Source organism: Mytilus galloprovincialis, chromosome 1 (genome assembly GCF_965363235.1).
Source record: "Mytilus galloprovincialis chromosome 1, xbMytGall1.hap1.1, whole genome shotgun sequence".
Lineage (NCBI taxonomy): Eukaryota > Metazoa > Mollusca > Bivalvia > Mytilida > Mytilidae > Mytilus > Mytilus galloprovincialis.
Window position 1 is genome coordinate 61,366,051 of NC_134838.1, and position 21,240 is coordinate 61,387,290.

At 32.1% G+C, this 21,240-nt stretch overlaps 1 protein-coding gene across 1 annotated transcript in view; it reads left to right on the forward strand.

Moving 5' to 3' along the window:
- Positions 1 to 3,007: 3,007 nt before the first annotated feature.
- LOC143061509 (uncharacterized) overlaps positions 3,008 to 21,240 on the forward strand; it is a 48,431-nt gene continuing 30,198 nt past the window's right edge. Inside the window, exons 1-5 of the mRNA XM_076233754.1 lie at positions 3,008 to 3,124; positions 6,268 to 6,483; positions 14,116 to 14,364; positions 16,922 to 17,113; positions 17,357 to 17,530. Of these exons, the coding sequence (XP_076089869.1) occupies positions 3,070 to 3,124; positions 6,268 to 6,483; positions 14,116 to 14,364; positions 16,922 to 17,113; positions 17,357 to 17,530 (886 nt within the window). The 5' untranslated portion in view covers positions 3,008 to 3,069. The remainder of the gene's footprint in view (positions 3,125 to 6,267; positions 6,484 to 14,115; positions 14,365 to 16,921; positions 17,114 to 17,356; positions 17,531 to 21,240) is intronic.

Here is a 21,240-nt window from a genome sequence, read left to right on the forward strand (position 1 = left end):
TTAAGCCATTGGCCCATATGGGCGTAAAGTGCTTTTCAATAAAGTTAACATTAATACCATGACCTTTTTTTAAACTTACATAGATCAACAAGTTTCGATTACGCGACTCTTTTTTCATTCGTTTGTATTATTCATGACATTACGATTTATTGAAACATCGATCGGCTTATCAAATTTTTTATGTCATTGTTCTCACATAAGGAAAAAATATCTAACTACAGAAAGACGTCTACAGTAATTGTTGAGATTATTGCGGGAACATAACGTCCGAACTATTGTACTTGTCAATAGGCGATGTCGTATTGTCAATGACGTCGCCTTGCGTGGAATTACGTACTTGCCACAGCGCAGTCGTAAAATTATACGTTCAGTGCCAAGGCATGTTTTCCATCTGGGTCTGTATTATGACGTTACAGTACCCAAACGTCATAGTGTAGGCGCGCTACAAGAAAGTGTAAGCGGAAAAACGCGGGGAAAATAAAAATTTAGGGAAAAGTTCAAATATTGATCTTTTTGGCAAATAAGCATAGTTTTTAACGTATATGCATACAGTACACAGTTGTATCAGCTTTTCCATCTTAACCCCTTAACATGATTCAATGAAATTTTCTCATACTCTCAGCCATATAATCCTATTGTCCTCCTCTTCCTTTTTTTTTTAGGAACATCATTTTAGTTTCGTTTTTTTCTTAGTAAGCCTGGACTTTCAAGGCACTTTGCTTTATTTTGGGATATGTACCCATTTCCTATTCACAACCTCTTCTAAAATCCCTTATAATGAATCATTGAAACTTTCTCAAAATCTTGACCAGATAAAATAAATGTAGTTGTGGAACTGCTACTATTTTATCACAATAATTGTTGGGTTCCTCTAACCAAAGCATTTGGTGTTCCTCTCACCATTGCTTTATTCGGGGTACCAAATTGTATCCGAAATTCCTCCCAACCCTTAATTACATTTTAAATATTAAGCTTTTCTACAATCTTAACCATGTAATGTAATTGCTAACCTACTATTTTATTATTGATCAGAATAATGGTGGGAGCTATTCCCTACATAAAATGGACTTTTCCAGTACATTCTGTATCCGCAACTCTCCCTTAACCCATATAACACTTTATTGAAACTTTTTTTTCAATAACGTCATTCTGAAAACCAACTTTGAACGGATCACCATTACAATGTTTTTCTAAACAAATAAAAAAAAAGGTCTTTCTTAAAATCTGATAAAATTTACCCATAACTAAGTTGTTAATACTTATAGTTGCTAATGGTAGACTTTTAAGTAGTTGGATATTCAATTTAAGTAAATAGTTTATGATATCAGAAGAAAGCTAATTAAGACAAAAACAAAACTAAAGGAATGGGATGAACGTTAAGATCTTTTTCTTTGCGAAAACATATTTTGTCTGTCATTGTCTGTCCTAAAATCGATATGCAATCTTTCTATTCTCCATAGATGTGTGATAATGAGTAAAACGTTTTACATGGAAAGCATTTCTATCGAAAGAATGTTGTAATACACATCTGTAATTATGTAATTATATATAAGTATATTGTGTGAAATGATTGTTTTTTTTTATGGAAGTAGGATATTTCAACTCATATATTTTGATATTGAAGTTTATTAGAAAATTAAAAGGACGAACAAAAACGCGAACTATTTTAGTTTCAATTCAGTTGTCCGACCATGTTATGAACATACATTGCCAATTTGCCAATCCATATCATAATACCTTTGACAACGGTGATCAATTTGTACATGTATATACCCGCAGTGACATTCAAATGAATATTTTTAACATAGCAGCTTTCTTCCATTCTGATGTAAAAGTATCAAAACAATATCACATATACAAGGCAGTGTGTAGGTACAGCGAACCCTGCTTCTGTGACATCGTGACAACACTGACTACCGGTGTGTCAAGCGTCCTAGATCACTCGAACAACTAGGCTGTATAAAATAGTTAGTCGAGTAATGCCTTTCATCGCCAGCTTTATATAGGGTTGTAACACAATCCATGATTTAAAATGACCAGATACGGATTCAAGATTGAAAAAAAAGGATTGGACCGGGTGCTCCAAACTAGACAGCGTTTGGAATGGAACATGTTAAAAGTCTGCACTTACCATAAATGTAGATCCATAATAAGGGGCCCAGGCACTCTCCCCGTAAATTCGCCACAAGTTATTAATATGGTGTATCTTTCAGATCAGCTACATGTTTGTTTTGTCTGTCGTAAAGGATGATAATATAATAACCATGCCGTCACATGTATACATGTTGTAATTACCAGCCTCTTTGATAAGGATTTATTTATTTGCAAAATAGCGTTTGTGACAATAATTTGTTATTAAAAAAAAACAATTTATTATGTATATATTTATTTGTCAAAAATCTTCCACCTGTTTTCTTACCATTTCCCTTAGTATAAAATAACGCCTTCTTTTTCTAGGGTACACAAATACGTCTGTTGACATCAATAAACTGTATACTCGAGAAGCAAAGGTGTAAGATAATCAAGTACGGATTAAATACGTCTAATCACAATACATGGTGTGCGTGTACAATTATTTATTTTTCCGGTCTAAGTAAAAATATTAGGTTTGATTACATTTTTACATTTAAAGAGGAGAAATACTTCCTGTTCGATTTTTTTCTTTACACTTCATAAATGGAAGGTATTGCTGGTGAAAGGTATGCTGATTTTCTTTTGTAAATTCCAAATTCGCTTTTTATTGTTCTGTTGTAGTATCATGAGTATTGTATAAATTCATAACGCCTTTACAACAGTTTGGGAAATGTAAAAATGTATATATTTACATGTTTACGTTAATCTTAAATTACTTACAATGCAATTATACCTCGTGTTTATTCAGCTATTTATCTGTTTCATCTCATTATAATTCAAGTGTATTCATTTTATTTTGCCTAATTGGCTATGTATAACATAACTGTCTACTTCCTTGTACACACATGTAAACATTTTCACATTTCTCGTCCTATCTGTTTTAGCATAGCATATGAGAATAAAGATATTGGTTACTACGACGTAGAAGCAGCTAATATGTTATTAAAGTTGGTTATTCTCACAACTGCTGTGTTGACAGTTACAGCTCAACGTAAGTCAATCGATGCTGGTTTTTCTTTATCAGAAGTTGTTACCTTTTTAATAAATTTAAAGTTTAAAAATTGAATATTTTAAGTACCCGTGTAGTGTATTACATTTAAAAAATCAAAGTAATCTTTGGTACATTTGCATTGTATTTGTTTTGTTTTTTTCATCAGTTTTTCGCATATACAATCAAATGCCTTTGACTTTTTATGAACAGTATGATATAATTTGCACAAGGAATGTTATTACATCTATAAGAGCCATTATTTTATTTACCAGGTAAACCATTCACCAAAGTAAAAAAACTGGGGTAACACAAGTTTGCTTTTATGGTCGTTGGGGCGTTTCATCATTGTTGACAATGATATGGGGACTAACATAAATCTGTATTATTTTTTTATTAAATTGATGCTGGTTTATGAAAGCAATGAGACAACACTGTTGTCCGCCTCGAAGTAAAAATTAATTGTCTTATATCGGAAAAAGTCAGGTTCACTTACAAGATATTCCTTCCCTTTTCATAACAGGATAATTATGTAGATCATAAAGTTTATAAATGTTGCACCAACACGTTATCGTTTTAATTTGAGACAAACGTTTTATTTAAAATTATGAAGAACATTGATTAATAAAAGAGATGATGGTGAACTTTGCGCAATTTAGCCCTGATCCTAAATTTAATTTACGCTGTCGATTATATATAGTCATCACATTTGCTGTGTTAGATTATATTTCTGTTAATAGTATGCCGATAAGGATAAGCTAAAGACATTTCAACGCCAATCTGTTTTGAGGAGCATAAAAATTCAATTTGACATCCCGTCCTTATTTTCTCATCAAATATCATATTTGTATAGCCATCATGGCTTTTCCCCAGAGTGTACATGCTCAAGAACATGTCACTAGATAAACAGGAACCAGCAACCTTTCGAAGATAAGAGTGTATCCCTTGTTGTTTTGTTGAACTTCAGTTATATAAGCAGTGTACTCCTTTCGAATTTTTTGTTATCATCAATTGTGTTGTTTGTCTGTATTAAACCAATGTTTATACTAAAGTTGTTTATTAGGGCTCCGCCGAATGGCGATCGCCCTATAGTAATCAGTCTGTCCGTCCGTCCGTCCGTAACAAATTGTGTCCGCTCTATATCTAGAGAACCGTTATAATTTCATACTTTAAACTTGACATGTATATTGACCAACACCAGAGGGTGTGTCATAATGTTTGTACAACTTCCTTGATCGAAGGTCAAAGTCAAAACTTTGGTTTCAGTTGACAACCCCATTTCCTATGGTAAAGATCGTGTCCGCTGTATATCTTGAGAACCATTATAATTTCAAAGTTTATACTTGACATGTATATTAACCAACAACAGAGGGCGTGTCATAATGTATGTCCAACTTCCTAGGTTAAAGTTCAAGGTCAAAAACTTTGGTTTCAGTTGACAACCTCAGTCCTAAGGTAAAGATCGTGTCCGCTGTATATCTTAAGAACCGTTATGATTTCAAAGTTTATACTTGACATGTAAATTAACCAACACCAGAGGATGTGTCATAATGTATGTACAACTTCCTAGGTCAAAGGTCAAAGGCAAAAAACTTTGGTTTCAGATGACAACCCCATGTCCTATGTTAAAGATACAATTTTTTTACCACACGTTATTCACAGCGGGGCCTACAGAGATGGCTTCCATCTCAATGATGTATAGTTATCAATATATCCGATAGACGATACCAATGTTAATAATGTTTCAGTAAAATATCAGATTTCAATATGTAGTAAATGATGATAAAGAGAAACCAAAAACAAAGAAGATAAGGAAAACTGATGTACATAAATTTATATAAATGCATAGGACTATTTGTTGCAATAAGAACATTTTTAATTTTCTACAAGTTATAATTTCTATTTAAGATTTTATTGGACGTTTAAAACACCACTATGTGTTCAATAATTTTCTATATTCAATAAACATTTTGGCTTTGGTGAGCAGGCATCTTGACAATTGAAGAATAAAACATTGTTACTCGAGAAAAATCAGGAACAACAGTAGGCACAATATTGGGCTTAGAGCATTACTTGACTAATGTTAGCAAACACTGAATAAAATGTGGTGCGAAAGTTTTGTTCACCTGTTGAAAATACGATATAGCATCCAAACTCTACCCGAAATAAATTATCTTACATCAACAAGGTTTCATATATTTAATTTGAGAAAAATAAAATTGAGAATGAAAATGGGGAATGTGTCAAAGGGACAACAACCTGACCACAGAGTAGAAAACAGCCGAAGGCCACCAATCGGTCTCCAACACAGCGAGAAAATCCTGAACCCAGAGGCGGGCTTCAGCTGGCCCCTAAACAAAAATGTGTTATAGTTCAGTGAAAATGTCGTCACACTAAACACCGAAACATATAAATAACCTAAAATTTAAAATAAAATACTAGACTAACAAATGAAAGACCAGAAGCTCCTGACTTGGGACAGGCGCGAAAATGCGGCAGTGAGTAACATGTTTTGTTAGATCTCAACCCTTCCCGTATACATGTAGCCAATGTAAAATAAACAAACACACAGAAATACGCACATTGAAACTCAGTTTAAAAGAAGTCCGAGTCCGATGTCAGAATAGGTAACAGAAGAAACTAAGCAAAATGACAAGGATACACAAATAAACAAAGCACTACTAGCAGTTACTGACATGCCAGCTCAAGATCCCAATTAAACTGATTGAATGATTATGTCTTCATCATATGAAAATCTAGCACACTCCCTCCCGTTAGTGGTTTAGTATCATACCATCATAAAATATATGAGAAGAACATATCCCGTATTATGCAAATTAAGTAGTCTCATATATACACTGAATAATTATTTTTGTACATGGAAGATCATTAGCAGTTTGCAATTGTACTACTCCGTGTCATCTACAACAAATGTATTTCGAGGTAAATACAGCATAAAAGGGATACTATGTAGAACCGAATCTTTAACCCGAAAATAGTTTGATGACATAATAAACAGCCGAAAATAGTTTAATGACATCATAAACAGCAATCTATTCTGGTTTTTTAAATAGCATACCTTCAAGAAAGTTGTATGTATTATAATTGATTGTTTTAATTTTGCATTTGTTGTGCATATCTTACAGGAAACCTGACACCGTTTGGAACAGCTTACCAAAGCTCTGAGTACGGAAATGGTGGTGGTACAGCAGCAAATGCTGTAAAATCGCCTATATCAAATCAGTTTAAATGGAAATATTGTACACACACACATCCTAATAAAGAACCTGCATGGTGGATGTTTAAGTTTGATTTTGACATGACATATATTACAAATATATTAATATACTACAGAAAAGGCTGTAAGTAAACATATTAGATTTAAAATGACAAACTATTACTTCATAACAATGGTACTTTATAATGTGGTTTTAAAAAACGTTTTGGATTAAGACCGTTAGCAATAGTATAACACGAGCTCTTCAAATAGAACCCATATAAATAACAATGTAATGTACATGTACTCATAATTATTCTTACTGTGTTGCAAATAAAAATATACATTTTTTACCTATACACAAATCTAATAATATTCCAGATCTTATGATTTCTTCTCAACTTCAATTTATATACAGTGGAGATCACTTCTAACCTCTCATTAGAACTGTCAGAATAATCTGTCATAGAACTGTTCTAACCTGTCATAGAACAGTTCTATCTAGAACAGTTCTACCCTAGAACTGTTCTAAGTAGAACTGTCAGAGTCAGTTCTAGGTAGAACGGACTAAATCAGTTCTAGATAGAACTGTCAGGATCAGTTCTAGGTAGAACTGACTAAATCAGTTCTAGGTAGAACTGTCAGGATCAGTTCTAGGGTAGAACTGTCTAAAACTGTTCTAGGTAGAACTGTCGAAATCAGTTCTAACCGTAGAACTGTCAGCAGAACTGACTAAATCAGTCAGGACTGTAGAACAGTTCTAAATGACGTCACTGCAGAAAGGGCACTTTAGAATTTAGAAGAAAAAAATCAGTTCCAATTCTTACTTTACTATATATAATAGCAGATTTTTCTATATCATCAAGTTTTTACTGATCAAAAGTTACATGTACAAATATCGAAGACTCAAGTGGATAGAAGGTTATCCAACTCATCGGAGAAATATTTTTTAGAAGATTGCATATTAAACATCATTGTTTACGTTTCTTCGTTCCCCGGTTTTAACAGTCTCTTCCTAAATCTTAATTTACCTTGTTTGCCTTAGATTTATATTCATGATTTAAGATTCTGTTTTGACAAATGTTCAAACGAAAATTGTACAGTGGATGAATTATGGAATATTAATGAAAAAAGTGTTATTTAACGTAAAATACTATGTACATTTGCATTATCTCGTAGCCAAACTTATCCATAACGATTATAAATAATATCTGGCAGTCTGGAACGTCAGAAAAATATACTCGATCTGAACATGAATGAAACATTTGCCACTGGACGTTAGACTACAAACAAAACCAATCATTTTCCTTCTTCAAATTATATTAACAGTATACTATTCCAAGAAGAGAACTTCTCATACATGTACTTTTAAATAAAGTATATGAATCAGTCATGTGAGTGTTGGATGATGCCGTTAAATAGTTTTGTTTAAAAAAGAAAAAAACATCATGAACTACTGACTTAAAAAGTCACTTTTGTAACGGTTCATTATTTAATAATTTAATTTTGGATGTAACGCGTCTTCTGATTGGCTGAAGTTATTTTGTTATCAGCCCATAGACATAAGTTAGTCATGTGACTGTGAGGTCATCAACATTTTTTCATGGTTAGCTACTGTTTAAATGGAATTTAGAATTAAATTATACATGTTATAAGAAGTGACTGTAATATTTTTTCTGTCTATTTGAAAAAAAACATAAAAAATGTGGTGCACACTGTTAAAAAACCCGCTACGCGAGTTATTCAGTGTGCACCAAATTTTTTATGTTATTTATTCATAGACAGAAAAAATATTACAGTTATTCCTTAAATAATAATATTATCGATACAGAGAGGAAATAATGGCGCGCTAAATTGATGTGGATAAAATTTGGTGTCATCTTTATTATACAATATCTGTCCTGACATAGAAATATTATTGGTTTACAATGAGGCCATATATATTTACATGATAAAGTGTATTTATGTTCAGTTTTGGTTGATGCGGTCAAATAATTTTGTTATTAAACGACTCAGTCTGATATATCGAAACTACTGAAATTTGTTTACAATTCAATATTTTGAATAAAAAGAGGATATGCTGTCATTTGAATTATACAATCCATCGTGATCGGTTGTTGTCTGCTCTATGGTCGGGTTGTTGTCGCTTTGACACATTCCCATTTCCTTTCTCAATTTTATAAGTGATTTACTATGCAGCGTTATAATTATCTATATATTAAGATTTACATAATAAAGTGTAAATATGATCAGTTTTGGTTGATGCTGTCACATATGATCAGTTTTGGTTGATGCGGACAAATAATTTTGTTATACCAGTCAGTCTTAGGTATGAAAACTACTGATATTTGTTTATGATGCAATATTTTGAATAAAAAGAGAACACGCTGACACTATAAATTGATGCATAAGAAATTAGGTAGCATTGTGTTCCAATATTTCTTTCATTTGTATTAAACAATCCATAATTACATAACAACATTACAGATTTACTATGCGACTATAAGAGTTATATAAAAAAGAGCAAATATGGTCAGGTTTGGTTGATGCGGTCAAATATGGTCAGTTTTGTTTGATGCGGTCAAACATGGTCAGTTTTGATTGATGCAGACAAATAATTTTGTTACATGAGTCAGTCTGAGGTATGAAAATTACTGATGTTTGTTTCTGATCCGATATTTTGAATAAAAATAGGAAATGCTGGCACTCTCAATCTATGCGATTTTCTTTTTTGTGGTCGTTGATTTCCAATATTGCAGTTATTTATATACTACAGTCCCTCTTGACCTAAAATTATAACTGAAGTACTGTGCAGCTATATAGACTTGCATAAAAAAAGCAAATATGGTCAGTTTTGGTTGATGCGGTCAAAAGATTTTATTACACGACTCAGTCTGAAGTATGAAAACTACTGATATTTGTTTACGATTCAAGACTTTGAATAAAAAGAGCACATGCTGGCACTATAAATTCATGCGAACAAAATTTTTAGGTCATTGTTTTCCAATATTGCTGTAACTTGTATATTACGATGATTACAGTCCCTCTTGACCTAAAATTATAACTGAATTACTATGCAGCTATATAGATTTGTAGAGAGAAAGAGCAAATAAGGTCAGTTTAGATTGATGCGGTCAAAATATTTTTGTTTAACAGGTCCGTCCGAGGTATGAAAACTTCTCGTAAACAGATATCACATTTGTTTACGATTCAATATTTTGAATAAAAAGAGGACATGCTAGTACTATAAGTTGAGTGCAAATAAAATTTTGAAATCATTAATGTTTTCCAATATAATTGGTATCCTTGCCTAAAAATATAACTGTATTCCTGCAGTGTGCAGCTAAATGTATATAGATTTATATGATGAAATTAAATATGGTCAGATTAAGTTTAATTTAAAAACATACTTATTTATAATAGTGGATCATTGGCGGATCCAGAGGGGGTGGGTCAGGGGTTCAATGCATTTGAATGAGGACATATAGTTGGAACCCCCCTTTTTTCCTGGGTTGGGAACCCCCCTTTTTAAAATTGCTGGATCCGCCCCTGGTGGATTGGGAAACAATGTATTACATTGAGGTCAGATAATTTTGTTATGTAAAACGAGCAATCCTGACTCCCGGAATGACAAATGTAAAACAGTAAAACAATTGAAATAATAATCCCCCCCCCCCCATATTAACGGCCTAATTTATGTTAAAAAAATGAAAGAAAACCAAAAAATTTATGTAACACATCAACAAAAGAAAATCACTGAATAACAGGCTCCTGACTTGGAACAGTCACATACATGCAGAATATGGCGGGGTTAAACATGTTCTGTTCCCGACGAAAAATCTGAAATAAAACCGGCAAAATAGCAAAACTCTTTATAATATTAATCGCTATTTTGCCGAAGCCTTTATATTTAGACAAAGAGTTCTTAAAACTTATAAATCAATTCTAGCCGTAGAATTTATAAATCAATTTTAGCCGTAGGATTTATAAATCAATTCTAGCCGTAGAATTTATATATCAATTCTAGCCGTAGAATTTGTAATCAATTCTAACCGCAGAACTGTTCTAGAAGTAGAACTGACCAAAGATTGGTCAGTTCTAGGTAGAACTGTCTTAAACTGTTCTAGGGTAGAACTGTCTTAAACTGTTCTAGGGTAGAACTGTCCAAATCAGTTCTAGGTAGAACTGTCCAAATCAGTTCTAGGTAGAACTGACCAAATCAGTTCTAGGTTAGAACTGTTCTAGATAGAACTGACTAAAAGGTGTCAGGCTGACAGTTCTACGTACTGTCCTAGAACAGTTCTCCTGACAGATTCTGACAGATTTAATGAGAGGTTAAAAGTGATCTCCACTGTACCATCAATTACATGGTAATTATCGGTCGTCGCACTGTCTGTATCACTCTGCTCATCTCTTTTTTTTTAAATTGCATATCACGGCTTTAATTACCTTGCTCCCGACATATCACCAACGTCATAATATATGAACCGACGTTGATCAGTTTGACTTATCACGTCATCTTCTGGTTTGCTATTGAAATAAAAGAAAAACCACTTGTTTCCGTCATGGAAAATACGCAAATTAAATACATCCCGATAAATCGATTATCTGGTTGTCTGTAAAATAATAGCTGCTGGACACAATATGAAGCCTTTTTGCTCACTCGACAAAAAGCTGCATATTGTGACTTGCGGCTGATGTCACGATATCAATATGCAGACAACCTGATAATCATTAGTTAATATACATATTAGTAAAGCTACCACCTCTAACTTAAAATATGGACAATTCTATGTTAAGGGGGCCTATAATTCAATTTCACAGCTTTAGACATACTGCTGTTTGACCTTTTTTACTGGACTAAATCACTACTTTACATAAAAATTCATCACCCAAATTGTTTTAACACTGAATTGATTTTTGAATAATTATTATTATGTTCTCTGACCAGTACGGGTTTTTCAATGAAAATGTAAAAAAGAAAGAAGACCTGCTTTGTATTTAAAATGGAGTTTTTTTCTGGTTTATAACTGTAACTTAGTGAGGAACAATATCCTATATTCCTATAGTCGAGACCTAGGGTCTTTTGATTTGAGGTCCTTACTTTATGACCTTGATATTTAGGTCAAGGTCATAAGTAAATATGACATTCTAGGTTTTGACTTTTGGTTTAACTTTAAATATATACACGATAGAGCCATGGACCATCTTGCACAAGGTTGCAAGCCATATATGACCGTGAAATAATCCAATCAGAAGTGACCTTGTGTGAACCGGGAGCAGCTTTTTGTTTGTATTCAATCAATGTAGAAATAAGATGAAACTATAAATATTTGGAATAAGTGTCAAGTTACTATCATATTACACCGGAAGTCACAATTTTTTTAACCGGAAATAACAAGTTATCTTTTCTTTTAAACAAAAGTGTATAGAAACCATATATTTTTGGAATCACGGTACATTAATCTATCATCTGACACTGGAAATGACATGTTTAACTCAATATCATTATTGTCATATCAAAATATATGGTTTTTCGGTGCAAAGACCTTCAATTGTTCTCTGAAGTTATAAACAAGCATGAAATTAATTTTTCATATACATGTAGGTGCTATTCCAATTAAGAGACTGGTTTCATTAAGATAGTTATGTCCTAGAAAAAACGTTGGCCACTCTACATATAGACTCTATACAAATGTTCTGGAATAGTACACATGAGCAAAAGAAGATAATTAATTGCAAAATAGTAGTAATGACCATGGTTTCATAACGATACGGGAGTTAAGCTATCTCCTATCATCTTAGTTGATAGGACATCGTTTCACAGCATTATTACGCAAACTATGGCATCAATGAATGTACTGTTGCCTCTATTATTCTAAGAGTATAACGCATAGAGGCAATGTGTACTACAATGTATGTACTGACAATAATAGCTCTCATAAGAAATAGTGTAAGAGTATAATGAATTGGGGCAATATTTACTAGATATTGACAATAATTGCTCTCATAAGCAACGTTTGCTTATGTTTGGTAATTATAAATAACATTTATGTATGCAGGAACAAAATAATATTTTCTCATTATGTGTTTCACTATATGAACAGCATCTTTGATTAACATATGTTCTGCTATTGAACATTCGAAGATGGCGGTAGATTCTCTAAAGGATACAATAACTTTGTTTGACAAAACCATATCATACAACACCAACACTGTTGTGGCTAAATCAGTTCTTCCGTTATTTGAATAATAATAATAATAATTTTATTTGCAAAATACACCCATATGGGTCTAGCACACATAAATACAAACATATAAAATACAGATAGTGAATAATCACACATATAAACATAACAAACAAAGTTATAAAACCTTTGATGGACATGAACCTCATTTTCACAATTCTAAAGATTGCTTTATAAAGTCACCAATTTCTGTCAAAAGCTCAGATCCAGGATTAAAAAGTTGTTTTAGCATTAAATGTGGTTTATACTTTGTATAATCAGGGTTTATATCTAATTTATTAATCTTTAAAAATAAGAAATCTCTTAAAGTTGCGTTCAGTCTCTATTGTAAAAATAATCGTATTCAACTCAAGTTTATTACAAAGTTCACATTTAATTTACCTTTGATCTCTGGGGACATTTTTATACCTTCCCATTTCAACTTCTATGTTATGGTCATTAACCTTAATTAAGAAATTAATTGTCTGGTTTTAAAATTGGATTCTTTTGATAAACAATTTTCGATTTTTTTTTCTTAGACTTTATTTGACTGTATAAAAATAATTTTGAACTGTCTTACTGTTACCATGGTTACCCCGTAAAATAGCTTGTTGCTGTTATTGCTCTTGTATTTTGGTATGCAGATGCATATTTATATCAATTTCGATGTTCATTAACTTCACGGTCAGTAGTCATATCTGTATGCTCTTTAACACTTGTCAAAATTGGGTATTTTAGCTATTGTAATCACTTTGTCTTCGTCGCCTACATCATAAACATCTTTAAATAATCATCTTTCCCAAAAACATTGTTTGATATGTTCTAAGGGTAAAAAGTTTTTATGGATTTGTTTGTCGACCAACCAACGTGGCCACCGTGACTACAATATACTTTACTAGTATAAATGAACCATTTGTTGAAGAATGAAACTACCGTGATGCCAAGGACAATACTTTAATATATATCATTGAAAGTAATATATCAAACAACTTCATATAAATGAACAACTCTTATGGAACCTCTGGACTGTGAACAGCAATTATGACAGAATATATAACGCATATATAAATAAAACCAACAGTTTGTTCCGTTTAACTTTTATTAACTTTAACTAATGATTGTTGAACGATTTCAGATATTTACAAAATTAATATGTTTTATTTTGAACAATTCAGAAAGACTGCAAACTGAACAGTTGAATAATCACTAGAACAAGCTAATATTTCATGGGCATTTAACTACATTTTTGTAATAAGATCACTTTAATTATCTTTGCTGATATTGAGATGAGTGTTTTGTTTCGCTCGTTTTCAATGAGTTGAGATTAAGTTTGTGTTTAGTTTCAGATTGGCTGTATATATTTTTGTAGTATGGTTCGTGATACGTGCATATTTTGTTGTTTCTACACATCTAAAACTAATGTTTCATAGCCTAATATTTTAGCCATTTTATCCAGTATTACATTCTCTGAATTGGTAGGTTTAAAAGCCATTAAACTGATTGTCTCGAATTCCGCTAAATATAGAATAGTTTGTTGTTTTATTTTGCAGTCGCCAATCGGATGAGAGGATTTAAACTGTATGTATCAAACACAACATCAATTCCACCTAAAGGTTATCTTTGTTATGAAGACCCTGTTAATGATACAGATCTTCCAAACATCACTCAAAGTATACCTTGTAATCAACTCGGAAAATATGTTATTTATTACGATGATACAGGATCCTTTCATCCAAATGATAGCAATGTCTTGGTGTACTCTAATCCTATAATTGAACTCTGTTACGTTGCAATAACTGGTAAGTTAGCATTTTTGTGCATGTTCATTAGCTGATGAAGTGAACTACAAATGATTATTTGAAATTATTAAGCCCCGAACAAACAAACAAACATCATATAAAGATTCAAACATTACCCCTATTTCAAAATAACGACAAATGATTATTGATTTATTGTCTTAACATCTCATACGTGTGCATACTAATCAACTGACACTGGTTTCAAATAATCAAATCTCTACAAAATGAACTACTCAAGATCATCAAGAATAGTCTATAGTGTTAAATGTATTGCAACAGGAATTCTGATATATATACATTGCATTATCTCATTTTTGACCATATTGTGTATATGTAGTTAAAACTTAAACAAATGAAAAAAGTGCGTCCGAGGCGCTGTTCTGCATATACTTTCATCAGGAAGCTCAAAAGTGAATCACAACCGAAACAGTTGAAAAGTTATATAACCATAAAGAACCTAAACATAATGACAAAATCCACCATGATATGAACAAAAAGTAAAATAAAAAAAAAAAACTCCAAGGAAAACTGTACTCGGAAATTTCATAATCAAATGGCAAAATCAAAAGCTCAAACACATCAAACGCATGGAAACCAACTGTCATAACCCTGATTTAGAACAGACGTTTCCTTATGTAGAAAATGGTGGATAAAACCTGGTTTTATAGTTGGATAAACCTCTCACTTGTATGACAGTTGCAAACAATTCCATTATATTGACAACAATTTTTAAACCAAAAAAAAAAACCGCAATAAATAGGTTAAAATGTAAGACAAAGGGGTACACCAGTCAACGTTGTGTTATAATCTTAATTACTATAAAAGCAAACAAATATGTCAACAAAGAAACACAATATGGCATAGAGACAAAGCACATAAGTGAAAATTAAAGGCAAGAATGCAAAAGAATAACCACAGCACAACGACACATATGCGGAAAGCATAACGACCCATTCACTCCAAAAGAGTATTACTAAAAGTGGACTAAGCAGTAAAGGTTAGTAATTTAGATCATATTTTATTGAAAAATATAGCAAACGATTTAGGTATACATTACGATGTATTCTTACTTTAATAATCTAGTGTAACATGGTTGTCGTCATTTTGTATATAATATTGTATCTTCCAACTCACGTTGTTACCTGACGATATGCACTTATATTAACGAGTTAAGCCAACATTCGATGATTCTTTGTATAAAGCATACAATAGTTTTGAAGTTTCTTTCAGTCTTACAAATAATCTTTGTACGCAACACCGGGTTTGTCTGCACTATCTGTTCCGTGAGAGTGTGACCTCTTTTCGTGAATATATTTGTGTGTAAGTGGTCAATTTCTTTAGAACACTATGTTATGGATTTGGAACCTGCTTTCATTTACTTCATTCATCCGTTCAAGTATTTCAATTTGCAGTGTTTTCGAGTTTTTATTTCTTTTTCGTCATGTCGGTATAATACGCAAGTGCTTTTGCCGATTTAAAATTTTTGACCATCACCTATTGTGTCTCTTTTTGTTTGCTCCTACATTGTTGTCAATATAATGGAGTTTTACAGGACTGTAATACATTGTTGTTCAAGTGAGAGGTTTAGCTAATCATAAAACCAGGTTTAATCCCCCATGTTCTACAAAAGAAAATACCAGTACCAAATCAGGAACATGACAGTTCTTTTCATTTCGTTTGATGTGTTCGAGGAGTTGATTTTGACAATTGTGAAGGACCTTTCCGTTTTGAATTTTCTTTGGAGTTCGGTATTCTTGTCATTTTACATTTTACAGATGGTCGAGATAAAAAAAAAAAAATCCGTATTCTTAATGAAAAGGTAAATCTAGCAATAGGTTTAGGTTTCTGACCTCTGTATATTGATTTGTCAATCCTTCTATTTGTAATATTTTGTAAAAAAAATTCATTGTGATAAACTAATAATTGTTGAATAATATGGACTCTTAAAGGAGCGAAGTCGATATATCGACATGGCAGGCGTCCATATTCATTTTTGCATCATATGAATTGTAATCCGCATGTAGTAATAATTTATGATAGGTGACACAGACACATTGTTGAGGGCCCTCATGGGGTTTTTGATTATGTGATTACTTGGCCGTTTTTTTAATGATTATTTGATTATTAAGCCAAATATTTCATGATTATTTGATTACCTAGGACTATATTTTTAGTTTATGATTATTTGATTACTAAAGATAAGCAAATATTTAATGATTATGTGATTATATTGGCAAAAAAATGGTGATTATGTGATTACTAGGACCCCCCCATGAGGGGCCTCATTGTTTGATGATAGCCTGGAAACTTATTGAATGTATTTATATGTAGCAAAATTGAAAAAAAATACTGTACATTCCTGTTTTTGTCATTAACAGAAATTACATTAAAGTTTCAAAAATAAACTGCATACCTGCATCGGTTTTTTTTTAATTTTTAAAGAACATCTTGACAATTTATTTGCGGTCATCCAGATTGGGAAAGACTTCAATATCGAAACTCCTTATTTTCCTTAGCTTTGTCGTAAAAATTCGTTGCAAGTTTTCATATTCTTTAGGGTGTCCGAAGAATTTCTGGGGAAGAACCTGCTCACAAAATTGCTCTGAAAATTGCATAGATCAACATTGCTTCCCGGAAAATGGTTCCTGTGTATGGGGATGCTACTGTTTAGATGGTATTTGCAATGCAAATACGTCAGCTTGTATCGGTGGTTGCATGGACAATCGTACTGGAATAGACTGCAACAAATGTGAGAAAAATATAAAATTCTGACTTTTTTAGATCCTAGTTTTTGTTTTGTTCAAAATCAACTACAACGATATTCTTTAATAAAATATCAATAACTATCTCTTTTTCATTTTCTCATATGATACACATAAACAGTTATTTTTACTGTTTTTAAAAGTTTTTTCAAATTTAAATTCCCACAAACAAACAACAATAAAAAACAGGCAAAGCAAATATTCTCACTTTAAACATCCTTCTATCACAGATAACCTCGCAACCGACGGTGTAGTCTTGCAGGAATCAAGTAGTAGTCAATCGGCTAGTCAAGTAAATGATGGAAATTTTTCATCCTGTTTCCATCTTCAAGGAAAAAAGTCCTGGTTGCAGATTGATATAAAAAAGCGAAGTACTGTGACTGAAATATTTATTGTTTTCCGAGGTATGTTTGCGATTTTTTAACAAACTATGTCTCTTGTGGAGAGTTGTCTCATTGGCAATCATACCACATCTTCTTTTTTATATATGCTTATAAAATCATTCATCAAATGCCATGCTTATAAATTGGTACGCCTGAATCGTGTTGTTCTAAACAAAACTAATTAGTGGAGCTTAATTAATGGGAATCAAATGATTGAACAATTGTAATGCCAAAAACAAATACAAAGTTGAAAAGCATTATTAATCGAAGAATGAACCAAAATCATATTTTATGACAATGTATTAATAGAATGTTGAAATTCTTACTATATATAATATAATTTATCTTACTTACAATGTACAGTCAGGTGCAGACCAAGCATTACATGTAGACGGGCTGAAAGAGTGAACTGGCGTGCACTTCATGTAAACGCCGCGTTAACTCTGCGTTAACTCCGAAATTTCAGTAGACATAAAAAGTAAACGGGCATCACCTTTCGCATTAACCTCCGCGTTTTTAAAAGGTAAACGCACGTTTACTGTTTGTAGTAAACGCCCATTAACGCAGATTGTTATCGTATCCTGGATACACTGACCTAACATATCACATAATAAGGTACTTCAAAATGGCCAACTGTCCATTTTCGATTGACATTACACCCCTTTAATTAATTGTAAATTCATCATAGTATATAATGAATAAATAAATATTTATCCTTGAACTGTAGAACGTACAAGACTTTCAGTTTACATTCGTGAGAGGATAATTTAAAGAAGATCTGACAAAAACATTACTGAAGTAAGAGATGAGTTGATACGATCAGAAAATGTTTCAAGAAAGGGATTTAATGCATTTCTACGACGTTTCTGTCAGAGTAACAATATTTGTGTGAGTCGAAAATTGTACATGTCACCTTAAAAAAGAAAATATAGAGAACCGCTATTTAAAGTTATTGGAACTGTTTTTTTGCAATTAATAAAAATAGATATTTCAAATTAAAAGAGTTTTTGGATCGTTACGTTTTTAAACACATATCCGTAAAATATTAAGATAAAAGTCGTTTTAACAAAATAAAATGTACAAATGTTCACGAAGTTTATTTTATAACTTACACAATCACTTAACGCAAAATGTAATTCTGTAGTAAACGCCCGTTTACTTTTGAAATTGCACGTTAAACTATACTTGAGAAATTTGAAGTAAACGTCCGTTTACTACTGATTAAACGGACACAGAATAAACGCACATTTACTCGGGTAGACATTAGAAATTTCCATTTTGACCGCGTTAACGTAATTATAGTAAACGCGAAAATTTAAATTATCTAACGAAATATGTGCACGCGGCCTTAACGTGCATTTACTTTATTTAATGATTGGTCTGCACCCAACTGTGGCCATCATTTGTTGTATGAAGTAGCTTTGTGCAAATATTGTTCAATTGTTTACAATTTATATTTGTTACTATCAAGAAAATTGTTTACTTTAATTATTGTTTTTGATATTTAGGTACTGTAATGATCTGTAAACGCAGAAATTATTACGTGCATTTTTTATTGCAAATCCTGGACTTTTGGCAAAATAATACGATTGCAAAAATGTTATGAAGGGAAATTACAACTGAAACAAAGATTGCAAGTTTAAATAATTGAAAGCCTTATACTTTCGTAATTTTTTGCAATAATTATAAAATTCACAGTAATAATGCCTTGATCTGATTAAAATATTAATTCATGCACTGTAAGTAATATCAATTCAAATGAACTTGTTTTCTTTTTTTTCTTCTCACTTTTATGTTATACTTTAAGTTTAAAACAAAAACATGTCATCATACTTATATTTGAGTGTTGATACTTTTACGCCTTTATTCTTGGTAAGTGGCCTACTCAGAAAAAATTAGATATTTATATATTTATATCACCTAACCATTAAGTACGATTGTGATCAAAATATCGAGCGGCGAGCGGGAATACATAGATCACGTGTATATAGAAGCAACACATTTGAAAATAAAACAATATTCGTTAATTATCCGACGCCAGAATCCAGTTCTGTATTTACCGTGCATTAATATCTGTCTTAAATATATGTCTTTCTCATATATTTGACTATATACTCAATAAAATTAGTGCTTATATGATTATACCTATCGTAAATATGACGGTTTGAAAAAATATGTCAACGAAGCAAACTATTAACAAATTAATGTCTGTCTTTAACTAATATGTGATAATATTTTCAAAGTGTTTTTATATGTTCTGATTTGACATAAATTACAGCTCACAAGTCCTGCCAACAAACATTTTTATTTACCACACACTTGACATGTTTTTAACAATTAGGAGCAAATGAGATTTCACAAGCCGAGCTTAAGTTCTTTTTTGTTTTATATAATTTCCAATTCAGTCAAATTGATATGCACCTATAACTTTATCACGATTAAAACATTCTTATATAAGAGATTTCCAATAAAATGACATACTTACGTAACTCGACGTACGGACGTATTAGAGGTTTCCAATAAAATGACATACTTACGTAACTCGGACGTAATGGGACAGGTTATTGCCAACCATCGAGTTTGATTGAATAATCGTTTATATTTAAATAAAGTATTCCAAGACTTTCAAAATCACACACTGGGATGTTCGTCCATATACATTTGTTATATCATTGACGAAAAATGACACAAAAATTGCAATTTAATTATCACGTGTTTTCCAGATTCCCTCCTTTATTTTACTGACATAAGATCACGTATTAACAAACGTATCCCATATCTATCATACGTACGATTCGAGTTATCTTTCGTGGTTTTGATTATGACAATTATTTTTCAAAATACGTTGCAGAATTCAGATAGTTTACTGGTAAAAAAAAAACAGAATTACATGTATGACCTCCTCTAAAATTTTTTTTTTTTACAGATTTGGGGATACTAAGTTTAAGATCCACTATGTTTCTTAGCTTTATATGTTCAACTTTTGTCAACATGTATGGATGATAATAACTGGGAGAACTATTAAGTCTTGCTTTTATTAAACAAGGTATAAGAGTACTACATAAAATGTAGAAATGCCAAGTGTCTGTTGAAAACTTTGCCCACCAAAAGTAACAAGTTCATTGTTAAAAAAAACAAGCATCATATCAGTGTATCTTAGTAAATAAAGCAATTTAGAGGATATCGTACTTATAGTTCTGTCATTTTTTTATTGTTTTAATCAGGAACCTTTCTGAATTATAATACCTAACCGAATACTGAGAATTAAGCCTTTAACCAGAAGTATCATTGAAATATATTGATTAAACGCGCACTAGAAATATTTTTTCATAGACAGTTTTTTTTTTGCCATTGTGTGACCTATCAAGAGTATAATCACCTACACCTATTTTACGATTCATATTTTTAATTAACCGTCCACTCTCTACCAGCATTGACATCTTTAAACCAAGGTGAGGCTTTGATGCCGGGATCCAAATCTTTTGTCTCACCAGAACTAAAATTTAAGTTACGCTACAGTCGATTCATTGACAGTTGGTTGCTAAACGCCCAATGGCAAATATTTCATGCATAATTAACGTGTAGAGAGCGTGCCATTATATCTAAAAGAGGCATCGGATTTAACGTCCCCATTCTGACCTGACGGGACTGCGTACTTTTACATCCCGCACATCTAAACGGACTCCCCACTTGGCAATGGTTTAACTGCCGATCGGAACAAGATAAATAGT